Source organism: Gavia stellata, chromosome 4 (assembly GCF_030936135.1).
Source record: "Gavia stellata isolate bGavSte3 chromosome 4, bGavSte3.hap2, whole genome shotgun sequence".
Classification (NCBI taxonomy): domain Eukaryota; kingdom Metazoa; phylum Chordata; class Aves; order Gaviiformes; family Gaviidae; genus Gavia; species Gavia stellata.
In genome coordinates, this window is record NC_082597.1 from 14,155,530 (window position 1) to 14,181,770 (window position 26,241).

At 37.6% G+C, this 26,241-nt stretch overlaps 1 protein-coding gene across 1 annotated transcript in view; it reads left to right on the forward strand.

Moving 5' to 3' along the window:
• Positions 1-26,241, forward strand: part of FAM185A (family with sequence similarity 185 member A) — a 49,045-nt gene that overhangs the window by 22,517 nt on the left and 287 nt on the right. The window contains exons 5-7 of the mRNA XM_059817277.1: positions 5,458-5,499; positions 14,185-14,280; positions 17,165-17,299. Of these exons, the coding sequence (XP_059673260.1) occupies positions 5,458-5,499; positions 14,185-14,280; positions 17,165-17,299 (273 nt within the window). The remainder of the gene's footprint in view (positions 1-5,457; positions 5,500-14,184; positions 14,281-17,164; positions 17,300-26,241) is intronic.

The following is a 26,241-nucleotide window of genomic DNA, read 5'->3' on the forward strand; positions in this document are numbered from 1 at the left end:
CTGTTTTGTTTTGGCTTTCTTCTAACTTCAAACCAATATAATGCTACTGTGGAATGATCACTTTGTGAGCATGTTCATGCCTCTGCCAACATCCAAAAGTTTATTTTTGTTTTCTTGGTACAAAAATGAAATTATATCTGCTGTAGTTAGTGACTTACTTCCTTAGTAATGCCTCATTGTCATTTAGCTGAACAACAGTGTAAAAACAAATAGAATTGTATCCAAATTATACAGACATTTCTTACATTATTCAGGGTTATTTCCATGAGCTCTCTACTAAAGGGGTCTGGAACACCTAATGTTATTTTAGCTGTTTCTTTTAAAAACAATTGCACATTAACATTTGCTTGGTACTTCTATTTTTTGAGAAAAATATTTTCTGTAAAACATCATGCTACTCAATCATATTTTAATAGTAAGAGCAAATACTTCTAAAGTATTTTAAATTATTATATTGCATATACATATATACACACATGCACACACATTAGCAGAAAAGATAAATTCCTATTATAATTTTAACGTTAGAGAAATGGATCACTTTCAGGTCCAGTCTTTGCTCATGAGGTAGCTCAATTTTAGTAATAGTTTTGTTTGTAAACACTTGGACAGGTTGTTTCTTGGGCAATTAAGCCTACTATTTCCCTATAGCTGACAGTATGCTGATATTATAATTGGCATAAAATCAGCACATCTGTGCACAAAAGTGAGCTAGACTTCATTGCTTTTGTACTGAGAACTTCAAAGTCAGGGCAACACTTTGAAGGCAGGGCAACACAAACTTTACAAACCTGCCTGAGACCCCTTTTGTAGTTGAAGCTCAGGCTGTACAATTCCAACGCTGTCAGCTTGAGTGCAAAGTTGACTCAGGAACGGCCTGAATGGGATTAAAGTTAGGACCTGAAAGACTAAAACTGACTCTGTGTAGAAACACTATAGTGATTCTGTATTGCAGTCCTTAAGCAATCCCATAACAGTGATATTGTCTACAGTATTCTTGCTGTTCAGTGCCTCAGATTATGGAGGCATGAGCATATAATCAGAAGTTAAATTTTCTTTGCTGTCACAAAAAGCAAACAGACAAAAAAACCCCTCCACCAGCATGATACAAACAAACTACAGACAAAACATTGTCTGAGCCTTTTATTCTTAAAGTGAGTGTATATTGTGTGCACCATTTAATATTGTTGAAACTGATATTTTTGTTATAGAACAAAAATTACTGTCATTTTTTTTTTATAGAATGCCTGTATCACTGTTAGCAGGATGAATACAAACAGTAGTTTGAACATTTGTCTTTTAATTTAAATTGAGTTTAGCCCACTTCTTAATGTCTGCTAGATTTCACTCCTTGCAGCGCATAATTGTTGTTTGTACTGTACTAGTAATTTAAAAAAGTAATAGAATTTAAGATTTTACTTAAAGGTATCTTTCTTAGTAATTTTAATATGAAAATGCTTATCTCTGAAAAGGTGTAAACTTTACACTACAAGGAATTTGAGTAATGCTGTCTCAAAATAACAAAATAGCTTGCATTTTGCAGGCACCTTTTAATGTAAAATCTAAGTAATTCATATATCCCATAAGAAAGCTAGATTGAGTATCCAGAAACGAGCTGTTCCTAGCATACATCTCAGATCTGAAGTCCCTAAAATATTTAAGATGGCCTTAGAATGGAGGATTAAGATATCTGTGGAAATATCGGTGAGTACACATGGCTTTTTCTGTAAGTCCAGCCGACAGCTGAAGGGAAGGGGGTAAATGGTCCCAACTGAATCTAATCAGTCTTGCCAAGGAAAAAAAAGTAAATGTAAGAGAATATGCATTTAGGCATTCTTAATTGCTCTTTTGCATTCTTCATACTTTCATGGCAAATGAAGAATGCACTATTTTGAAGACGTTGGTTTTGAGTCATTTTAATCAGTTTCTGTAACAGGCATTACAGATGTCAGGTGCCATTGAGCTTTCTAGTTGACACTTAAAAGGACAACAGCTCCGAGACTGAGAAATGTGCTACTTTATCCAAGGGGCAATAACATTACAGTGAAACTTCTCCACAGAGGGGCACATCGGAGAAGGAAACCCCCCTTTGCAACTGTTCCAGAGTTTTGGATTGAGTTGCATTAATTATTAATTTATTTTATTCACAAAATAGTTTTAGGTTGGAGAGGAATTTGACATCTAGTCCAAACCAATGCTTAAAGTGGGCTCAGTTGGAGTAAACTTGTTCATGGCCTTGTCTTGTTAAGCTTTGAATATTCTCAAGGGCAGAGATTGCATGACCTTTCTGTGCGACTTGTTCCAGTCCTGAATTATCCTTCTGGTGGGGAAAAAAACTTTCCTTTTTTTAATCATAATTTCCATTATGGCAACTTGTAACCATTATCCCTTCTTCTTGCTGCATCACCATGAGAAGAGTTTGTCTCTTTTCTCTATACCCTCCCATTAGGTAGCTGAAGACCACAACAAGATTCCTCCTCAGCCTTCTCCTTTTAAAGCAAAACAAACCCAGCTCTCTGAGCATCTGTAGTGTGCTCTGGGCCCCTAATCTTCTCAGTACCCTTCTCTGGCCTCACTTCAGTGCATTAGTGTCTTTCTTGACTGGGAAGCCCAAAACTGGACACAATATTCCAAATGCAGTCTCACAAGAGGGCTTTACCTGCTGGCTATACCCTTAATGATACAGCTCAGTATGCAGCTGACCTGCTTTACTGACTCATACTGAAATTGGTGTCCATGAAGATGCTCAGGTCATCAACTGCAAAGCTTCTTTGCAGACAGTCAGCACTCAACTTTTACTGCTTTAGAGTTGATTTGTCTCACATGCAGGACTTTATATTTGCTTTTGACTTCTGTCATAGTCTAGAAACTATTTCATTATGTGAGAGGATCACACTGGAAAACATGATATTGAAGTTACTTTATATATCTACACACTAAGTAATATATAGGAAAAGATGAACCTATAGCTGCCTTATCCTGTCAGTGACCTGAGTAAGACAGTAGAAAATCTGCAATGTTTCAAAGGTAGTATGGTATAGTATGGTATAATGCTTGAGCTTGGCACTCTATAATCCCTTCTGAAGAGAGTCTGATATACCCAAGTATGTTCCATAAATTTTAGTTATGTTTCTGGATTTTACTGTATGTATTATTTTAGTTCCCTTTTAGGTGTTTCTACTTTAGTCTGATGCAAACTTAATGCAAAGTCAAAGTGGTAAAAAGCCGCATGGTGGTTTATTTGCTTTTTCTGTGTATCTGAATAACCCTGCCACCTTGAGAGCCTTCAAAACAAATTGAAGAAATGGAAATACTACAATGTAAAGTGATGCCTGCCTTTATATCCCAAAAGCCATCTTTTGCCCCTTGTCCTATACTGATCCTGACTTGCAATACTGTAGTTTGAAGTTTTATAGCATTTATGGAGAAGCAAAGCTTGTACATTATACAAAAGATAACTATTTATTCAGGAAGCAATAAAAAGAGAAATACTGAGACACTGTCATCAATATTTTGTTAAATCTATTATATTTTGGACTTTATACTATTGCACGACAATGCTGAAGTCAGTTGGATGTAATAATCAAACTAGCAATTACCTCTAGTTAGGTCTTTCTCTGTTTGCCCTTGACGTGTCCAAAAAATACTTGGCTATCTTAAAAATTGTCAGTTACGTGTTGGCCTTCATGGATCAATGACATGACCAAAAATACACTTCTATGCACTGTCTGTAGACACTGCAGGTCACAACACAGCAAGACATTCCTATCTGCTTTAAAAGCAACTTTTGTTCTAGCTGAATATTGGAAGTGAGCCTACCACACTAATATGCTTACATTACGCAACATTAGTCATATCTGCCATATAAGTTTGTGGTTAATAGGAGTTTGATTTCTAAATGTTTAATATTTTTCAAGGACCTGCTTATCAAAACAGAAAACGAAAAACTCAGAAAAACAAAGAACAGACCAGCAAATCCACAAGTCCCAGGGGCTATATTCAGACCAAGTAGAATCTAGCTTCAGCTCCATGGGAGTTGCTAGCTGACAAAACCCTAGGCTTTTTTGTAGGTTGTACAAAAATAAGTACTAGTCATGATAAACTGTGGAAAAGGGTGGGATAATTATAGTGTGTCTTTTAGAAACAGCAAACAGTAAAGCCAAACGTCTTTCATTGAAATAGGGTTTTGTTTCGACTGATTTTCAGAACCCCTAAGTATTTTGTACAGTATGTGCCTGAAATGATGAATTTAAGACTATTGATGATAGGCTGCTTTTCTAGCTTTCAGCCCATGGACCACTAAAAAAACCCACTGCAGATCATATACAGTGGAATGCATTCTACCCTAATGGTTGTTTACTACTGTGTAATTACAGAAGATAGGAGCAGAGCTTGATCCATTTGTAATTTTTAAAGGCATCTTCTGAAAGATGTGAAGATTGTTGTGAATACTGTGTATTACTAAATTGGAGTCAATTACTGTGATCAACCTTATTTGTCAATCTGTTGTCCTCCTGGAAGGATGAGGGAGTGACAGGAACGACATGTTGTGGTTTAGTTTTTTAATTCAAAGCATTTTTTGTGAGGCAGTTAGCCATGTGTGACATACATGGAACTATGGCATTTCTACCAACTTTGTTAGACTGTTGGTAGTATAGATGGCTTTTCTGTTATGAGGTACATCTGTCCTCCTTCCAGGTTCTCTTGATGCCTTATGTAAAGGGGAGGAGTATGTATTTTGAGACTTTAAGGCTAAAACACCAGGGCCTGTTCAAAGTAATGCAAGTTCAGTACGAGACCATCCTACATTTTATGCCTTACATACTCTTTTGTTTGATGTTCTCCAGTTTGTCCAACACACTCAGATCTCACTGAAGTCAATGAAAAGCATTGAAAAGGGGTTGTCATGCACATAAGAATACGTTTGGAGGGAGTAGGTAATGTTCAGTGAGTCCAGGAAGTAGCCTTTGAGGATAAAGCAAAAAAACCCCTTGGGGCGGGGGGAGATGGATGTATGTATATAAAAGAAGAAAATAGAAACTGTTTATGTTACTCATCCTATTAAACTACTTAAAACATCCGTAGTGCTGTTGCAGGCATCAGAGCAATTGGAAAAAAAAAACAGGCCCAAAATAAAATAAGACTATATTGTGCTTTAGTCTTGCAATGCCTCTCTGCTTTTCTCTCCCTCTGTCTTTAAGCTTTACTTGGAGTGTTTTTCTTGTCTGGAATCACTTCATTGTTACCCATATGTGTTGAGATTTTTGTTTGTAAAGCAATAATAGTCAAGCAATATAACTGGTTTATGCTATTTTGCTTTTATATGCAAATCAGATATACTACTACAACTATAACGCCCTTGCATAGGATCACATTACTTTAGTCTTTGTTATGATTTCAGAAACCAATTAAATCATATGCTCTTAACATTTTTTGTCCCTTTTCTTTTCCTAATAGGTAACACCAGCCTTCAGACCAAAACAGGGAGTATCACAGTAGGTAGGTTCTACCTTCTTTCTGAGAACTCTTTTCTCACTCTTCCTTTTCCTTTCTAAAAGCTAAGTATTCACAGGGAAAGTAAAAAGGAGGTGTTTCCTTAGAGATGTTTCTGCCCTCTTTTCTTTTCAGGAGTAGCACTGATAGCTCTGTAGCTGAAGGAGATGCTTTCGAAACTTGACTGTCAGCCTTTTGCAGTTGGACAAGGCACACTGTCTAGCTTTTGATACCACAATACCTGCTGGGCTTTGCATAAGTTAAACTGAGTCTAGGGTGTCGTGTTTTAGATTAAGATGGGATAAAAGGATATGAGAAAAGACTAAGCATGCATCAAATGCAATCATTTTGCCTTTAACCTAGTTCTCTATCTTACATTTGTTGATATCAATGATTAACTATGTTTAATTTTTATTTCACAAAGCGTTAATCATTGTTGTGGAGTCTCCTTCTCTGGAGATATTCAAAACTCACCTGGATGCATTCCTGTGCAACCTGCTCTAGGTGAACCTGCTCTGGCGGGGGGGTTGGACTAGGTGATCTCCAGAGGTCCCTTCCAATCCTATCATTCTGTGATGTATTACATATTGTGGGGGAAGGCTTGTGATAATTTAAACATTTCCAAACTATTACACTAATCATTGTTTTCCCTTCAGAAATAAAAACAGCTCAAACTTTTTTCCAGGAACTTGAGCTTTTATACAACAGGATAACTTGGAGTTATCAGTTATGGTATACATACTATCAGTTGTATTATTGTAGGAAAATATTGGCCATTTTATAGCACATCAACACAAAAGTGAGAAACTCAAATTCTGGTTATTTCTGTGGCAGAAAAATGAAGTAACAGAATCATAGACAAGGCTTAGTTGCTCTTGAATGTACATAGAAGGATTTCCTCTTCTGTAAATTAACTTGGTTACAGGCTCAAATCTCAAAGACTTCTGCTAATGGTAGTAACCATAGTCACTCACTAAGCATTGTTCAGGGACAGGCTGTGCTGTTACAACTCTTCTTAAGTTTCTAAGCAATCTATATTAACATTCCTGGAAAATGAATGCAATACTCATGAGTTAGTCATTAAACCACAGAATTAAATTAAGCTTGCTAGTCTGTTTTTCCCTCTGTTAGATAAACTCACAGAATATGAAGTGTTTAAATAAAGGTTTCTTAACATAGGAGATAGCTTTTTCCATCAACAGATGATTATTTTCCTTAATTAACCAGGTTCAGCTTAAACATTAAGACACATCTTACAGTTGAATAAACTTTATTTTTCAGATTTCAATTCTGAAAGCACTAGTTAGACTTAATCTTTTCCTAAAGAGCATAAACATACTTTAGATTTTTATGGATTTTTCCAAAGGCAAATGACTTTTAAAATCCAGTGGTTCAACTCTAAAAGCTTGAGAAAGAAAATGTAAAGTTTTAAGTGAAAGGTTTTTGTGTATGACAAATTTACGCCACAAGATAGTTTGGTGGATTGCCAGAGACCTGACAGGGACTTGCTGATAGAAATGGGAAGAACAACTCGGATCTTCTAACATCCCTGGCTGGGTTTTCATAGGGATGTAGTTATTTATTTCACTGGAGGCAGAATTTTATCAGTTAACTGAAAAACCCACACTCATATCTAGATTTTGGGGACATATCCTTTGCTTTTGAGAGATTTATTTACAAGCCAAACTAAAAGATAGTTGAGAGTGCTGGATTATTTTTTTTTTTCCAAAATATTTTGGGGAAAATACAAGCAATTGTATTGACAGTTTCTTATTCTTGTATAATTCTGCATTAAAACAAGAAACCAGTGTTGTTGTCTCTTACTCCCTTTAATTTTCTGCTTTTTTTACTATTTATAGAATAGTTTGGTTTGATTTGGTTTTTTATTTTGGTATTACTTGTTTGTGTAAATCTGTTTTTATTTTTTGAAGACTCTGTCCAAAATTCGGTGTGATTTTAAGCATCTGGCATATGGCAGTGTTTCATACTGACATTGTTAAAATATGAAAGTACGGATTATTCCTTTTTTTCTATACTGTGAGCTTTGTTAGTCACTGACAAATTGTTTTCCAAACCTATACTTGAAGCTTCCTACTTCTAACAAATGTTCTATGGGTTTTGAATGGGTTTTAATTTAAAACAACCAGACCTGTTTGTACTTCTTATTTAAGTTACTACTGAAAATAGTAGTTAGAAATCTGAATAATCTTAGAAAAGCTAATGGAGTACTTTGTTTTTAGAACAAGCTTAATCTTTTAAATTTTTATTTGGTAAATTCATAGGAAAACTCAGGTTGGAAGAGACCTCAGGAAGTTGTAGAATCACAGAATGGTTGAGGTTGGAAGGGACTTCTGGAGGACATCTTGTTCAGCCCCTCTGCTCAAGCAGTCTCTAGTCTCCAACCTTCTGCTCAGAGCCATGCCAGCTGTGAGGTTGCTCAGGGCTTTATCCTGTGGTCTTGAAAACTTGCCAGGATGCACGCCGTGCAGCCTCTCTGGGCAAACTGTTCCACTGCTTGACTGTCCTCAGGGAGAAAAATGTTCTCCTTCTATTCAGACTGAAACTCTCTTGTTTCAGCTTATGTCTGTTGTGCTCTCATCATGCCCCACTCTGAGGAACCTGGCTTTGTCGTCTTGATCACTCCCTCGCAGATACTAGGGGGCTGCTGTCAGGTCCTGAAGCAGTCTGTTCTCCAGGCTGAGCAAGCCCTCATCCCTCACCCTCCCCTGATGGGGAAGGTGCTCCATGCCCTGACTATCTTGGTGCTTTCTCTGCTGAATTTGCTCCAGTTTATTGATATCTCCCTTCTATTGGGAGCCCCAACACTGGATGCTGTATTCTAGGTGTGGTCTAGTAAGTGCTGAGTAGAGGAGGATAATCCCTTCCCTTGATACACTGGCCATGCTCCAGTTAATACTGCCAAGGATACTGTTCGACTTCTTTTCTGCCAGGGCACACTGCTCATGTTCAGTCCTGCTGGAATTTGCTTATTTCTCAATGTTATCGGTATGGTCTGATCATATATTCTCTACTCTTCTGCCAAGCCAAATTTTCCCCTACCAGCTCAAAAAAAATTGTTTTTCCTTACTGGATTACTTACGTTTAACCCAATTATGCATTGAAGAAATTAATCTTCTGTGTTTGGTATAGTCATAAATGACAAAGCTTATGGTGGTTGTTTCATTTCAGAGGGGAGGAAACAACCTTAACCAGCTTATGGGCAGCAGGGACTTATGCTGGCAAGGAGAACTGTATATTGAGATCCAAGAAACTCTAATTTATATTTTTTTAAATATGTCGGTGTCAGTTTGCCTTTTTCTGCTGATTTCTTTCTTCAGTAACCCACACTAGACAACCTAAAGGCGTCAGTGACTTGCTGTGATGCTCACTGTCTTAAATCAACAGAAACTTAACAATTAAGAACATTTCAACTTACTCAAATTCATGTTTTTGAGAATAGGTCTGACATGAAAGTGAACTGAGGTGTCTGAGATCCTCCTTTGTGATGAGAGAGTGTCATAATAAGGCAATTCCCTAGTAATAAAAAATAGAACCAAAGTTTTATTTTAAGAATCCATTATGGAAAACAATTACGGTATTTAAGTCAGTTTTGGATAACTGAAAAATAAAACAATAAACAGTTCTAGTGTATATAGAAGTAATGCTGCATCTGTGAGTTTTGCCTTGAGAATTAAGTTTTTAATACGTGATCTAGGGAATTTTTAAATTAAAAACCTCATTTCTGAATTCCGTTAAAGTCATTTACTGTAATTCATAAAGTGCAGCTCTTAAGTACTTAAAAAAAAATTTATCCATGCACATACTTGTCTCCTAATAACAATTAGTTCTATTGCTCTAGTCTTTCCCATCTGCTTGAAGTATGTTAATGTTCTGGCTCTCATTTTAAGTGTCCTTCATCTTCCAGCCTTGTATCTCAGAACTTGACCACCTTCTGTGTTCTGCTGATGACAGACCTGTAATTGTTTTTCCCATTGTTCCCATGCTTTCTTCCACACCATCCTATACAAAGGGTTCTGCTCTCCAGGCAGGTTGGAATCAGCTGCTTTTTCTTCTCCCTCAGGTGTCAGATTATGAAAAATGAAAGTTTAAAAGAAAATAGTCCACTATGAGTTAATATCTACTGAGTTACTACTTGGTTTTATCATCAGTCTTTGCTTCCATGTTCCCCTTCCCTCTCCTTGTGTCCTTTTGAATGTAGATTATATAGCATTCTGGACAGAGCTTATGTCCTGGAGAAGCTACTTCCAGAAATTGGAGCGTACAGAAAAAGTAGCTGCTGCCTGAGAACAACAGGGTTTTCCTTGCAGCTTAAAAGAAGAAATGTTTTTACTTGTGTATGTGTTCTATTAACAATAAATAGTTTTGGTGATGCTACATCATGTATGTTTTATAGTATCTCATACAATGGTGCTGAAGATTCTGGATGTTGTTACAAGAGTACTTAAGTTTATATTGGTTTTGAAGCAATATTTTGGGGTTTTCGACTCTTGGTAAGATATACATTCTACAAGTATAAAATATATATCTTGCTACAGTTGTCAATACATATTTGTTCATAGCAGAAAAATGAAGGACTACACCACCCGTTTCATCCACAAATGGATACTTCTGTTCCAGTATAGAGCTAACCAGTCTATATTCCAGACAGTTGAACTATAACTAGACATCCAAGTATGATCCAATTCTAATAACTAACAGGCAGTATTTTCCTACAGGTATGATGTCTGAAAGTCTTTCATAGGATGCCACAAATGGAAAAATAATTTATTTTTCTGAAAAATTGTTTCTTTCCCTCATTAGTTGGGGTGCACTGAAAGCTGTTGATAATTGAATCCAAAATGCTCTCTTATGTCTCCTTAAGTACTATCACTATTATTTAATATGCATTAGGTATGTTTTAAGAAATGCAGTATCCTATAAATATCAGGTTTGTTCATTATATTTCAAACATACGTATGCCATTCTTAATCTACAAAAATTTGGCTAATGAAGATCTAATTTCCATGGATTTAAATCAAGAGACCAAATCTGAAAGTCTGAATCTATGCAGAGCTAGACTAATGTATTCATCCTGCTTGGAAAGAAGCAGCTATGATATCCAAGAACTGCATGTCTCATGCATATTAAAATATAGGGCTGTGTTTAGCATTGTAGAATACTACTTATTTATTAGATCTGGAATGCAAAACCCAAAGTGCTTTTCCTGTTGGGATAAAATACCATTGATGCTGAAGAAATCACTCTGAGGGTTTTTTTTCCTCAGTAGGTCAGCATTCTCCTTAAACATACTAAAATTATGGTTAACATTTTCTTACTACTCCTTTACAGGTGTATTAAGCTATAAATTTTGAAACTGAAAATGAAATCCTGAAATCTTGTTGTTAAAATGAGGCTGTTATGTTTTGATCTGTAATAAAAAGTAAGTCCTATAAAAAAAAGCATAATGTTTAATGAACATGACCTCTGGAGGTTATCTGGTCCACCCTCCCCACTCCAAGCAGGGTCACCTAGACCAAGTGGCACAGGACCATGGCCAGACAGCTTTTGAATATCTCCAAGAATATGCCAATATACCAAGGTATATACAAGATCCCCTCTGAGCCTTGTCTTCTCCAGGCTGAACAGTCCCAGCTCTCTCAGCGTAACAAAAACTTTGTCGAGGACATCATGCTTCATTGCTTTTTTTCCCCCTGTACTAGTAAATTCTTAAATAGCTGAAGTTGCTCAAGAGTGACCATCTGTTCTCTTTCTGGTAGAACGATTCATCCTTGTATTTCCCCTTGAGTTGTCAGTCCTTAGCAAACTTTGAATTCAAACTATGCACTTTTTTCTTGTTTTTACCTTAAGTTATTCACACTGATCTCAGCTAACACTGGGTGTATATTTAAAAATAAATTGCCTTAGTTTTAGTCTGTCATAACTGTAAAATATGTATTGTTTCCATTATGATTTCAGTTACATATTTTGTCCTACCAGATTCTGTTTCCTAATATAGGGTAATTTTTCTTGTTGAAATATTTATTTGTTTATTTATATTTGGCTTTTTCTGTTACATAACCTCATCTTTGCTGGTTTTAATAATTTCCTGTTTTTTTCCCTTTCTAATTTGTTTAGCGTTATAGAGACACAAAACTTACACAGCATCTTTAATAGACTTTGCAGAAGTGATGAACAACTTCAAGTCTCTTGGCATTCTTATTTGTATCTAAGCATTTGTATTTAATATCATATACATAAAATTCTTTCCGTAAATCATATTCAGTTGTTTTAATAAAATATATTTCATGTTATTTCCATAGATCAAAGATAAACAGGTATTGTAATGTCAGCTTTAATGTTTGGTTAATGCTGCCGAGGTTCTCAGTGCTTTTGAAACTTTGCTGTATTTTCTTCTGCCATAAGAAACTTCTGTTCAGTGGTGCTTTCCCTCAAGTTGTGTTTTGTTGTTGTGTTTTGTTTTTTTACTTTCAAGGTAAATCTGTGCCTTGGTGAACCTATGTCTACTGCCCTCTTCCTGCATCCTTTATTCTGTTTATGCCTTCATCAAACAGAATCCAGTCTCTCACAAAATTAGAATTGTTTTTTTATATATATATCTATATATCTCTCTCTATAATTGAAAAATCTAGAAAGGAACTCTCTGTATTGAAGTGGGGCAACTAGATTTGCAAATGGCATCTTTCTACTAGGAAAAATCTCACCAAGAGCTGCTTTTGCATTTGAAGAGTGGGAAGAGGAAGGGTTCACTGAATAAACATTGGTCCTTGTAAAGTACCATCAGCTGGTGGTGGTGTACAGACAGTTAGCAGCTGTACTCCGTAGAGTGTTGCTGTCCTATCACAGGAGACTCTTCTTTCTTGGTAGTGCAGATAAAGGAACTAACTGCATGTTTTTTTTAAAACAGAAGAGTCAGAGGCTGGATATTTCCTGTATCTGTTGCCAGCAAAATCTCTGTCAAGGTTATGTGGAGTCTCAGTGATTGGCTGTTACTAAATTTGATTTGGAGTACCTGCAAAAGTAGCTTTTACATGAAAATGTTGATTTATGGCTACAAAAAATTTTTATTTAGAAGATTGATTCATATCATGTTTTTCTGTTTCAATGACTTTCATTTTCAAACTTACAAACATTTTAAAAAGTTACCAATAAAATGTTTCGTTGTGACTTACACAAGCAAAACTTTTTTCTCAATTTATTAATTTCAGTTTACAAGGAGTTTATATTTTTCCTTCATATTTGGAACAGAACTTCTTTAACACAATCTACTGAAATGGGAAAAACATTCCCATCCAATGCTAGTTGTTATTGGTTTCTTGTTAGTCAAAGACAGTCTTAGTTTTTCACTGACTAGGTATGGATTGGCTACTTTTATTTTAGTTACTTTCCTCTCCAAATAAATCAGTTTTAGCTGTGGGATAACAATCCCTTTCTGTTTTTACTTTTTGTATGTAGTACACTGACCTTCCACATCTGTCCTTGAGATCTAGCATCAGAAAAGCTCCAGATGAGTGTATTTAGAGCTAAAACTGTATGGCAAGCTTAAGGCTTTCATGCTAGACATCCCCTTGTTACGATGAATCAACTTCATTCTCTCATTGTTTTTACTTTTTAAAATGGGAAGTTTCATTTGGGTTTGATTCTGTTATTAGCTAGTTCCGAAAGTTTGACTGTGTTTCTTTTTCTATGCACATCCAGAAACTAAGAAAAATAGTGTCTATCAGTATTTCAAGATTTCTTGCCAATACTTTCATTTCTAGCAGTGTATCTAAAAAGATATTTCACTGACTGCCTTTTGCTCACGTACATACGTAATTTTTTTATGCTTCTCTAGAGTTGCTTTACGATTTCTTTACAATTCTTATCAGCTATAGGTCTGTTCAGTTGTTCAAAAGTTAACTCTTTAGGACTTAACTGTAATATTATGGAAATTTGTGTATTTAAAACTGGAATACATTGCAAGTAATTAAAGACTACTTCTCAAGTATACAGTTAAGTCTTCTTAAAGGCTTTGTATTTGTAAAAAGGTTTCTTCAGAAAGTTTTGTTACCATAAATTTCAGCTAATAATGCATAGAAGAAAATGCAGGTCTCTCTATTCCAGGGCAAAGAACGAATGCTGTTTTCCTATGTATATTAAAGTGCAATAGTTATCTCAAACATTTTTTTAAAATTCAGATATAGCGAATCAGACTTTACACAGTTCTTCAGTGTAATAAGACGTTACAGTGCACAACTGCTTGTTGTTTGCATGGGGTAGCTTTCCTGGGTAAAGTTCTCCCTGTGCAGAGTTCTAAGCAAATGAGCTCTTTTGGAAACTAAAATACATCTTAGTGTTCAGATTTTGTGCTTGATCTTCGCATGAAGGTTAATCCATCCTTGCAGAAAAAGGGGAGTGTTGTTGAGGCCTTGTAGATGCTACAAGTCCAGTAACAGCTGCAGGACTATGGCCTTGGGACCACTGTATGCCCTAATTCTGGACTGGGGAGATAAGTTTTGTTCAGAAACCTGTTTTTCTAAGAGAAGTCTGACATTCAGTAAATAAATATAAGATATTTCTCAGACATGGAAGAATTGACAAAATCCGTTCAAAGTACAAAGAAAGATTCTAGCAAATTTTTATTTAAAAAGAGTGAGATACACAAGTTCTTTTCTTTTTCTTTGTTTTTTTTAGATTCATCAGATGGAAGTCTAAAAGCTTCTACACATCACGGGGCAATAGATGTTTATGTCAGTCAATTAAGAAAAGTGGATCTGAAATCCCAGAAAGGTTCGTAAACTAAAACAAATATTTTCTGTGGCAGCTTATGATGTAAAAGAAAAGGGGGTAAGGGTTTTTTGTTTATCTGTCTGGAAAAAATGAGTTTGTGATTGTTGGTTATCTACATTCTTTTTTACCTCATTATTAGAAAATATGTATAAATACTTACAATACAGTAAACTCTTGTCATGGTTTAAGCCCAGCTGGCAACTAAGCACCACACAGCCGCTCACTCACCCCCTCCCTGCCCCAGCGGGATGGGGGAGAGAATAGGAAAAGTAAAAGCGAGAAAGCTCTTTGAGTGGGTTAAGAACAGTTTAATAAGTAAAATAAAATAAAATAATAATAATAATAATGATACTAATAATAAAAATTGTAATGAAAAGGAAAATAACAACAACAACAAACAAGAAAGGGAAGTGATGCAAATGAAAACAATTGCTCACCACCCTCTGACCAATGCCCAGCCCAAGCAGCAGTCCCCCGGCCAGCTTTCCCCCTAGTTTATATACTGAGCATGACATCATATGGTATGGAATATCCCTTTGGTCAGTTGGGGTCAGCTGTCCCAGCTGTGTCCCCTCCCAACCTCTTGTGCACCCCCAGCCCACTCGCTGGTGGGGTGGGGTGAGGAGCAGAAAAGGCCTTGACTCTGTGTAAGCACTGCTCAGCAGTAACTAAAACATCCCTGTATTATCAACACTGTTTTCAGCACAAATCCAAAACATGGCCCCATACTAGCTACTATGAAGAAAATTAACCCTGTCTCAGCCAAAACCAGCACAACTCTGTAAGGGGTAATGATACTTAAAATGGATTACAGAATTTGTTTTTTATTTTTCTTTTTTTCCTGGCAATCTACCCAGCAGAATTCTGCAGAGTTGACTTGGATTACTGTCTTCCTTTGCCTTGGGCACAGTTTACTCCATGGTGCTGATACACGTATGTGCAGTGACCATCACACGTTTACATTTCTTTTTTCTGGTGAAATGTCCCATTATTGAAATTAGAAGGTAGAAAAACAAAGATGAGGGGGCCTTATCCTACCATTCTTCCTTTTTTCTCCTGATTACTCACTAGACTTCCACTTCTTAGCTAAAAGCTCACTCCTAAAGTTGGATTCATAGTGTTACAATATTATGTCTTCTGAATGGCAAATAACAAAGCCCTGAATACATCTTGTTAGCCCTAGTTTTGCAAAAAACCCACTACAGCATTTCTATACTTAACTTTAATGTCATGTGAGACACTTCAGGTGGTTTAAATGAACATGTCATTTGGTACCCTTCTCTCATTGTCTGTGAGACAATGCCTGTGCCCTGTTAAAACCTAGCAGTTACTCAGAAGGGGAATAATGAAGGAAATGCATTGAAATCACTTGTGTGCCGTTCTTCTGTACAAGCTATTCTAGTTCCATTGGTGCAAAGAAATGTATTTTTATATTATTTCTAGTTACCTTTTGAATTGCTTAATATGAAGTTACGTCTCTTTGAATTAGTAGCAAAGAGGAATGTATTTAATAAAAGCTAATTAATATTATTTTCAAAACATTGCCTGACATCTCTTCTGGCAGCAGAGTTTAGTAAAGGCAAAGTTGATAAGTTCTGTTTTTGTTTACCCCGTAAATTCAGAGTAACTGCTGACAGCTGCAGTGTAGAAAATGTCCCATTCATGATAAATTAGCTGCATGTGTGTGTTGGATTTTATGAGTCACATTACTGAGCAACTCTCCAAGGAGGACCCAAAGATTAAGACCTTTTCCCTTTCTTATCCTAAGGCTTTTGTGTATCCAGAAAAATTTAGGCCTAAATTATACTGATGGTTACTTGTTCATCAGGATTGTCACAGGCAAGTGATTCTGCTGAATGTAAATTGCATAGCTAGGGTTGCTTTCTGACTGCTACTTAGTTGTTATAACATCAGGTTTTGTTATCGTGTTCTGCTTCAGTTTTTGGGGTGTATTTAAAGAAACTTTTTATGTTTTTCTAAAGTGACTGTTGGAATTGGGTAAATACTAAGGAGCATGCATACAGAAAGTGTATTCTGAATTTTGGTAGGTTTTTGTTTTAATGTGTAGGGTACAGTTTCCAAACATTGTGACTGAGTAATTCCAAATATGATGAACATGGGCAGGTTGGGGCCCAGCACCTGCCTTCAGTCTGATGCATAGAAGCACATATTTAGGGGAAGCAGAAGTCAGAATTTCTGGTTTTAATCACAAGGGTAGAATTATTCAGGCCACCAAAGCTGCAATTTTGCTAGTAGTTTACATCTTGGTGATACATAGTCTAAACTGATTAGTCACTTTTGAGACTGCATCTGTTCAAGGATGTGAACAGCTGGCCCTGAGCAGTAAAGCAAAGGCAATTGCTAGTGTTAACAGTATGTAAGCGGCATCTCATCGTTCCAGAGGAGCAGTTCTTTCGTAATGTGCCATGCAGTGAGTGGATTAATCATCAGATCTGATCTCCTGTCCTTGCTCAGGAGTGTAAATATGTAAATATGCAACTAGAAGATGAAACTAAAGCCATAATACTTGTGAGATCTATTAGATTTGCTTCCCTTGATCATTCCTGTAATAAGATCCTCTACCAAGAGCCATTGCTAGCAGTATATGTCAATGTTCATTTTCATGTCTGCCAAGGAAATACTGTGACGCCATTTTCTACATGTGACATACAGTATTCTGGTTGAAATAAATGAAGATATCTTCGTTTATCCTTTCAGAGACAAAAAAAGAGGTTACTGTGTCTGAAGGCTCTTAAAAAAAACAACAAACAAACAAACCCCAAACCAACAAATGATTATTTGATTCAAGTTAGCTAAATAATTGCTTGTTTCATGCTTTGATCTCAATGTTAAACTAACTAGCTTTCATTTGAATTTATACCAGGTTCTATTACAGTCAAGGTACCTGCCTCTCTCAAAGCCTACTTACAGTTGTCTGGAAGAAAAGTGGATGTGAGCTCAGAGATCCAGTTGAAAGAAACACAGAGTGCCTCCAAGGACGATCACGTAACTATAAGTGGTAAGGCTTACTAATCTTGGCTTCCAATAAACGTCTGTCTGGCCGTAGTCAAAGGCATCTACATTTCCTTATGAGTTTATTGCTCTTGGCTTCTTGTTTCATCTGTTTCAGGTTCAAATGTTTGCTTGTGCCATTGTAGTCCCCATGTTACTAGATGACTTTTTCATTTTTTTTGGTAAATGACTTGTGAGTGCAAAAAACTGCTTCTCTAACAAAAGTCTTAGAGCCAAATTCATCCTCAGCATTATTCCAGTGAATTTGTGGGAGGTAATCCAGGGCTGAATTTGACCCATTTTTTTGTTGGCTTAGACAGTCATATGTAATAAATTGCCAGGGAATGTCTATTAAAAATATAATGAAAAGTTTTCTCCGTCTATCTCTGTTGGGTGTGAGGGGGAAGTAAAAGGGGTATATGGCATATTTATAAATGTACAATATAAATGTTAAATGGTGCAGGATAGGCTGAGAAACAATGGACGGGAGATAGCTAGGAGAAGAGCAGAAGAAGCTGGAGCATGGTGGAATAGAGAGTACATGGAAAGGTGCCTGCAATTACTGGAAGCATTCTTCTAATGCATTTAAAATTGAACTTGGGAATCCCAAGTCTTGCTGTTTCCTGCTTTAGAAAACAGTTGTACAATTCATTGTCAGGGTGTGTATTTCTCTCCTCCTTTCTGGACGTGTCTATTTAGAAGTTAAGGCTGTTTCTGTTACCAATTACTCAGTTTGCTTAAGAGGAAACATTAACGTAATGTGTCTGAAGGCTCCAGCTTTGTTTTTGAACGTGTTATGTCAGTGTGACCTGATATGATAGCAGACTGGGTGAGGCTTTGAGTTCTTCTTTGGTTTTAAACCTAAGAAAATATGCACAAAACTTCTTTTCCTCCCCCATGTAAGATAATAATCTCAAAGTTGGGAAATGTTAGAATTGTATGTGCATAACTTTAATATGTAGCCTGCTTATATAAAATAGTAGTCTTGAAATGTATAGGTGTATCTCTTCCTGTCTTGAACAGTAACTAGCATTTAAATTTACTAGTGTTTATAAATACAAATATTTTAAAAAACATGGTTAGAAGTTCTCAGGCTAGAAACCTGTGGAAGGACCCCAGATTCCAGCAAGGCTCTATGGAATGAATCGCCTCAGCAGTAAAACAACACATCTTCCAGTGAATAAGGACCACTGACCAGTCAATCATCTTGTTATTCTGGCAACATTCAAGATAAGAGTGGTGTTTCAAATATACACAGCTGAATGGGTTCTCTGGTTTCATGACGCAGTCAGTGTTCATATAGGACAGTTATCGCTGAAGCGGATGCAATTTTTCAGCCCACCATTCTGTATGGAAATGATCTTGGCAGTTGAGGCCAAAAGCAGCTCTGATTAGTTAACCCTCAAATATACATATCCCAAAGACATGGAAATCAGCAAGAGTTATGCAGAGGCAACAGCATTAGGCCACTGATTATCAGTTGTTTAAAGAGGCTACAGCATTGCACAAAAAACTTACTAAACATAGATCTTAATTGATCATAATACAGATGAATGAAAATAGACCCTGGAATGGCTTTTCTGCAGGATACCATTCAGCTAAACTAGTGCTGGCCTGAAGTAACGTATCTTCATCTGTCTTTATACTGGGCATTTAGACTTAAGTGTTTTCTCACATAATGTAACCAATGATTTATAGCAGCTCTCTCCTCCCTTTTCTTCACTGGTCAGTAAGAAGCAACAAACATGAAGAGAAATTAAGTAGTTGGTTTTAACATGTGTTTTGCTCCTTTTCTTACCCTTTTGAAAACAGTGCCTCCCCTTTCTTTGTCAAGTCAGTAAATTCCTTTAGCATGGCAAGGGAGATGTTTCCTGCTTCTCCTTCTCTTTACCTTATCCCATGGGGACAGTGTATTCTTTCTGCAGGCCAAGTACTTGTCCCCTCATTCTCAACAATCTCTTCTTTTTAAAGTTGATATTTGAGAATGTTCTTGTACAAGTAGATTCTGAAATAATTTAAAATCATTTAATACTGTTCCTGTATCATGAAAACACTATCCACTCTTGAAGTTTTAGGTACAGAGTCTACAGCTGTCCTTCTGCTGCAACTAAATAAATACAAAATGGAGAGAGAAGAGGGGGTTTGACAAGTGGAAAAAACCCTCTGTATCACAAGAGCATGGCAGTTGAGATTTTTATGTTTCTGAGCTCAAAGGTTAGTTTAAAAATAGCTGATTTTTCAAAAACTGGCCAGTTCTCATGTGGATAACACAGGAACCAGCTGCTTTCAGGAAGTTTTACTTGCCTCTGGGAATATTGTGAGAGATGTTAGAGAGGAGGCTCTCCAGTGGGAAGACAGGTTAGAGTTCTGTGACTTGGGTAAACATGCACCTAGTCTATCACCTGCTCTAGGAAAGCCTTCCCTACTGCTGTTACAGTGGTTATGATGTACGTCATCACCTTGCTTCATGGCTCCCATTTCTGCGCTGAGTGGGGAAGTCAGTACACTACAATCCCACAAGCATTCACATCCAGGGTTTCGCAAGATAGCCAAGGAATAGAGCGGGATTTAGTCAAAGCAAGAAGATGAAACCCTGGAGTGAGCACTCTGGAGGCAGAGTGATGAGAGTGTGAAAAGGTGTTTTGTTCTTATAGAAAAGGAAGGGACCTTCCTGCCAAATCGGGACACCTGCAGAGAAAGGGAAGAACTAGAGAGCAGTGCTGGGGGTTTACTCTTCAGAGTAATTTGCAAGGATAAGGCATCTGTTTCCATTGACATCAGTAGGCACTCTCAGAAGTAGTATGTATGGTATAATGAAATGTGTTATAAAAACAGATCCAGCTTCCATCTGTGAAAGCATTTGTTCGGCTGTCTAGTTTGAGAGTGCTTGACTAACTCCAGTAATTTCTGATGGCGATCGTGTCAAGGCATTCTTTTCATTTCCCTGGCAAAGAGGGTAGGAAGAGAGGATTCTGCTTAGCTCTTACTGCTCGATGTCTGTGCCTTCCCTATATCTCCAGGTCTGCCTGTATTCTTAAATCAGCTGATTTAAGAAGTCTGTAGAAATCATTAACTATATATGGTAAGAGGAAGAGTAGCAGGCTAAAAAGTGTCAAATATGCAAGCAGAAAAGGAGCTTAGGAGACTGTCATGCCAAACATGTTGAAGGGCAGGGTTAAAATTTAAATAATCTTGATTTATATGCTTTTTAGGCCATTTTTCTAGTAAGTCCTTTTAAGTTCAAAGTACAAAGGTAGGAATAATTACCTGTGTGGTCACAAGAGGAGGAGTATTTCAATAAAAACATCAGTGAACGGGAAACAACAATGTTACACAGTTGCAAAAAAATAAACAGTGTATTAACATGACTGTTCTGTAAAACTCAAAATAATCCCTTGGCTTTATATGGCATTAGTAATACTTTGTTGGAAGGTGTCCAGTTTTGAGTACTGTACTTCAAAAAGGATGTGGACAACTGTAGAGACTCTGAAGGAGAACACATGATCAGAGACCTAAAAACATGATTTGTGAGGGAAGACTGAAAAAAAGTGTTGTTTTTGTGTAAAGAAGAGAAGACTGAGGGAAGATAAGATGCACTTTTCCAGTACGTAAGAAATTGCTGCAGATGTGAAAGAAATAAATTGTTCTCTGTCCACTGGTGATAGGACTAGAAATTATGATTTGACCTTACGGTAAAGAAAACTTAGCTAAATAGTAAGATAAACTTTCTGGTGGTAAGCATTTGTCTGGCGAGGCCATAGGACTGTCAGTACTGCAGATTGTGAAGAACAGGCTAGGCAAGCATGTTAGGTTAAATACAGTGCATCCTCAGGAGGTTGCCTTTCAGCCCTCTTTTCTCTTGTCAGAAGTTGATGTTACCATCTGCTCCCACCCACTCCACAGTAACTCAAAGGAAGGTTATGAAGCACATGGGTGGATGAATTTGGGGAGTAAATGAATTCAGCCAGTGGGCACACTTCCGCCTACTTCCATTGCCAGCTTGTCTGTTGACAACTGTAAGTTTGCTGGGAGAAGTCTTGCAATCATTCAGAGACTTTGGATCTTTGTAGCTGATGGTGTCAATTTCCAAATCTAATTGTCTGGAATATAACCCTTTCTTTACACCATGTAAATCTTGTGTTTCTGAGTGGTGCCAGGGACTCATCTGATTCCAGATCTTTCTCCATCCTTGGCCCCAGTTCTAGTGCCAAGTTCATATCCATCAGCAATCTTTGACCTGATGCCATCCATCTGCTTGGTGCCAAGTGAGCTTTTAACTTTGGCAGTCACTTACTCCATGTGATTTTCAGCACTTGTGTGAGTTTCCTTGGTAAAAGTCCCACAGTGTCACAGGTGCTCCTCAGAGGTTGTGGATGTTTGTCTTTGTAGGTTGTGTCTCCCTATTCTTACTTTCTCAAGCTGGCAAACCAATCTCTCTTTATTTTTCTGTCCTCTTACAAAGACCATACTCTTTGGGAATGATTGTCTTCTCACAAGTCGAGACATTCTTCCTCCATATTTCATCCAGCGTGATAATAGTTGCAGCAGTTAACAGGATTTTTAGCTTTTGGTACTAATCCCACCCCATCTACAGCACTAGAGCTTTGCTAAGTCGCATCTGAACAGTGTTCCTCTCAGAGCCATGCCTTCTGGTGACCATGCATACACATAATAGGGCTCTCTCTCATGTTAACTTATGCCTTCACAGAATCACTACTGTTGGAAAAGACCTGTAAGATCATCAAGTCCAATCATCAACCAACACCACCATGCCCATTAAACCATGTCCCACAATGCCTTGTCCACACGTTCCTTGAACACCTCCAGTGATGGTGACTCCACCACTTCCCTGGGCAGCCTGTTCCAGTGTCTCACCACTCTTGCAGTAAAGAAATTTTTCCTAATATCCAGCCTGAACCTCTCCTGATGCAACTTGAGGCCATTTCCTCTTGTCCTGTCCCTAGTCACTTGGGAGAAGAGACCAACACCCACCTCTCTGCAACCTCCCTTCAGGTAGTTGTAGAGAGCGATGAGGTCTCCCCTCAGCCTCCTCTTCTCCAGACTGAACAACCCCAGTTCCCTCAGCCGCTCCTCATCAGACTTGTGCTCCAGGGGGAGCACAGTTGTCTATTCTGGAGATAGAGAGGAATCTCCTGTTGTCTTCTCTAACCCCTTTTCTCCTGTGAAAGTTTCCGGGTAGATGCTGCCTCTACCTTATGGGTTGATCCAGCATCCAAGTATTCTTTCAATGACTAGGAACTCCTTTAGATGTCCTTCCTCCTCATGTGCCTCTGGAGAGAGTCAGCCTGTCTAATTACCAGATTCCCTTGAAAAGATGGACATTGATATCACTGTCCTATCTCTGACTTTTTGGGTTTCTTTTAACTTCAATTCTTCTCACCCTTTATGGTTCTCCGGGTAGATTGTGGTGAGAAGCACCCTTCTCCTTACAACAGTCATTCACTTAGGCATGCACTGAAATAATGACTTTCACGTCTGCCTGAGGTTAGATCTGGATTCCCATCTGGAACATAGGGGATTTACACACGTTTCCTACCTTCAGGAATAACTTCTCACTGCTCACACAATGGCTCCTCATCCAGTAATACTGGGAGAGCGGCCTATGAAGTGCTGTGGACTTACCCTCTAGAACTGCTTGAAAGCCAGTGTGCAAGGAGGGAGCTGACTGTGTGAGTCTTGTACACTCCGTTCAAGGCTTTACAGACGTGCCTAACTGCTTTTGTTATCAGAAATTCTATATGGTTTACTTTAAGGTAATGTCTGGTTTTTAGCTGCATGGAGTTTCAGGGTTAAATACAAACACAGCTGAAGGGGCAGTGAATAATGTGAGGCAAGCAACTTGCAACTGAAAGAGTTTGTATTATGGCAGTCTGCTGAAACTTAAGTTTCTTCTGAAACTTAACAGCTGTCTGAATGTAGCACTCCTTCTCCCACTGTGCAGTTGGCTTGGGTCTGTTGCAATCAGAGTTACGGTTCCGATCCCAGGAGTAACACTATCCGCTGCCATGTCCCTCCCTGTTTTCTCTGTTCTCAAGGCACTTCTTCAAAACTTTCCTTCTTTCCTAGAAGCAAATTTACTGACTCTTTGCCACTAGAATTGAGTGGGAAGAGCTTTGTTTTACAGTTTTACAGTGTCCCTCAAAACACTGTCCCTCTGTGAAGCCTTGATCCTTAAGCAGTATCTTAAAAAAACAAACAAAGAGCCAGGTTGTATCTGGAAAAGACTACATTCCTTCCAGTCAACTAGAAAGTTCATCCAACTTTTATAAAACACATTAGATGAGATGCTATCCTACAGATTTTTATTGGTTTCAGCTTGCATTTAACTCAAGCTGTTCACAGCCTTTTTGAGATATACCACAGTCTTAACAGTACCAGTGAAAAGCATTTAAAATATGCTCATCTTTGTGTGTTTTATGATATGAAAATAGAGCTCTCTATTCACTTGCCTTCCTGGAGACTGGAGAAGTTAAACAGTCAGTACTTCACTACATAATGTTCTGCAAAGGTGTTCTCTGCCTTTAGACACACATGGGAAAAAAAGCCAAAACCACTTTTTCCTGGGCATTAAATTGGAAAAGTGGCCACACAGCATAGTGGTGCATCTGTCTCCTGAGCTCATGCTCTTGTCTTGACTGGTGGGTTTTGAAATGAAAATGAAATACTTTTTTTCTTTTTTTTTTCTTCTCCTTTCCTTATTCTTAATCCAGCAGGCTGTTGGCTTTTGTGATTTAATCATGCTAGCGAAGTCATCCTCACAATCTGCTCATGTTCCCACAGTATTCAGAGTACAGGGAGTGAGTACAGTTAAGACCAAACTGTCATCAAAAGGTCTCCAACTAAACCTTGTTGCTTGATTAGCGCCTTATACACAAAGCTATTTAAATATCTTAAGCTTGATTTGAGCCTGCTACTGGCGATAGGATTAATAACTTTAAAATAGTTTGAAGATCTTCATCCCTAGGGAGTGGAACTTGACACTCACTTTCCTGCTGGCAGTTTGATATTTTTTGCATTCTCTTCACAGGCAAATCTCCAAAAGAAGCATAAGGAACAAAACATTTTTTGAAGTTTACATAGCAAATGCAAAATGAGAAACAGAGCTCAGCCAACAACTGAGCTTTAAACAGCTTTTCTTAATTTCTTTCTGTGTTTCTTCAAAACTCTTCTTTAATTTTTTAGCAAAAGTGTAGCAGGGTGTAAGCAGTGCACGAAACTGTTCATTTACAGGGCTGATTTTGTGCTTCAGTGTTTGTTCCTTGTATGGAAGTACAAGCCATAGTGACAAAAACATGAGAGAGAGGACCTGGGACCAAGCACTCCAATATGCACATTCTGTAAATACATCTCTGCTCTACATTTATTGTGTCTTGTCTCCTTAGGGGAAAAAAAGCTGTATTTTCAGTGCTCTACCATTCTGTTAAGGGATCAACTGAAATTTTCCTGTACACTTTGTTGGTTCATTTTTGGACACCTGGAAGCTATTTCCTCTTTAAAATTCAGACTAATCTAATGTTTTAAGGGCTACCTCTACTTAAAAGACAGATTTTGTTTTTATTTCTGCTCTGTATTCTCTGATACAATACCATTGCAAATCAATGATTCGGGAAAGCTTTCTGAGGAGTTGAAGTTTCAGATTTTAACAGATTTCACGTACAACACATTTGTCCAACTTTGTGATGATCATCATAGATTTAAGTCCATAATTAGACAGGGAGCAGAACTGTGGATTCTGCCTTACAGTAGGAATGATACTGAGTGTGATTGAGACGTCTTCTGCCTGGAGCAATCAGGAGTGCAGAAATTGTACTAGGACATCCACATGGAGATCCTTGAAGGCATGTTGTAGTCTGATAACAAAGGACACTAAAATACCTCTTAGTTTAGTGGGAGAACTCTGTCAGTGTTGGACTCCTGAAAATCTCGTACTTCAACAGTACCTCAGCCTGCTAGTGAATTGATGTGGGTTTGGTCCATAACCTTACATTAATCCAATTTAGAAGTACCAAAGTGCTGAAACGCTATTGAAAAGTTCTGGCACATAGGCTTGAGTTGTGGAAACCGATGCAGTGATGTCAGTTGGAGTTTCGCCATCGTTTTTGACGTGGCCAAAATTTAACTTCAGCTGTGTTACAGGTCAGAGCACAGCCTGTTTGCAAAGTTGCTTTAGAATCTGCTAGCCTGCCATCCCTCATGCTATTCCAGGCTCAAATTAGTTCTAAACTTAGAACTCAGTCACACGAACGCTAAAGTAAGCATAAAAGATATTTTGTAAAGATAAACCAAAGTGAAGGTTGATCTTGTGATAAAGGCACTGATTTGGGACTGAAAAGATCCCAGTTTAATTCCCAATTTGGTCATAAATCTTCTGTATAAATTTGGAAGGTCACTTATTCTTTCCTGGCCTCAGTTTCTTAATTGTAAAATGAGGGTAAGTTGAACTTTCTCCTTTGTTATAGAGTGAGCTGTTCAGAGCATGACCATGCATACTAAGTTTATGTGAAACATGTAAGATGATAGATATCTCAGGGTGTTGGGGTTTTTTTTAATCCATTATCATAAGAAAGCTGTAATAGTAGCCACATGTCTGGTCACCTGGAAAATCAGATCTTACCCATGTCTCTTTTCCATGTTAACAATAAAGATGAAAACTTTTCAAATTACTTAGCCAGATTAATGTCTAATGTAGATGTATTTCCCAGCCCATAATAAAAACTATGGTACTATATAATAAACCCCACAACTTTATTGTAATAACGTATTATGGGAAATGAGATTAATGCAAAGAACTGTATCGAGAATGAAATGTCAGAAGCCCCTGTTAAAAATATGTAAGTTCTATCAAATAAACGTCTTATAAGTATTTCCAGGGAGCTTGAAAAAAAGGCAATGTGAAGATGGTGTGTTTACCGTGTGTCAAATTAAACT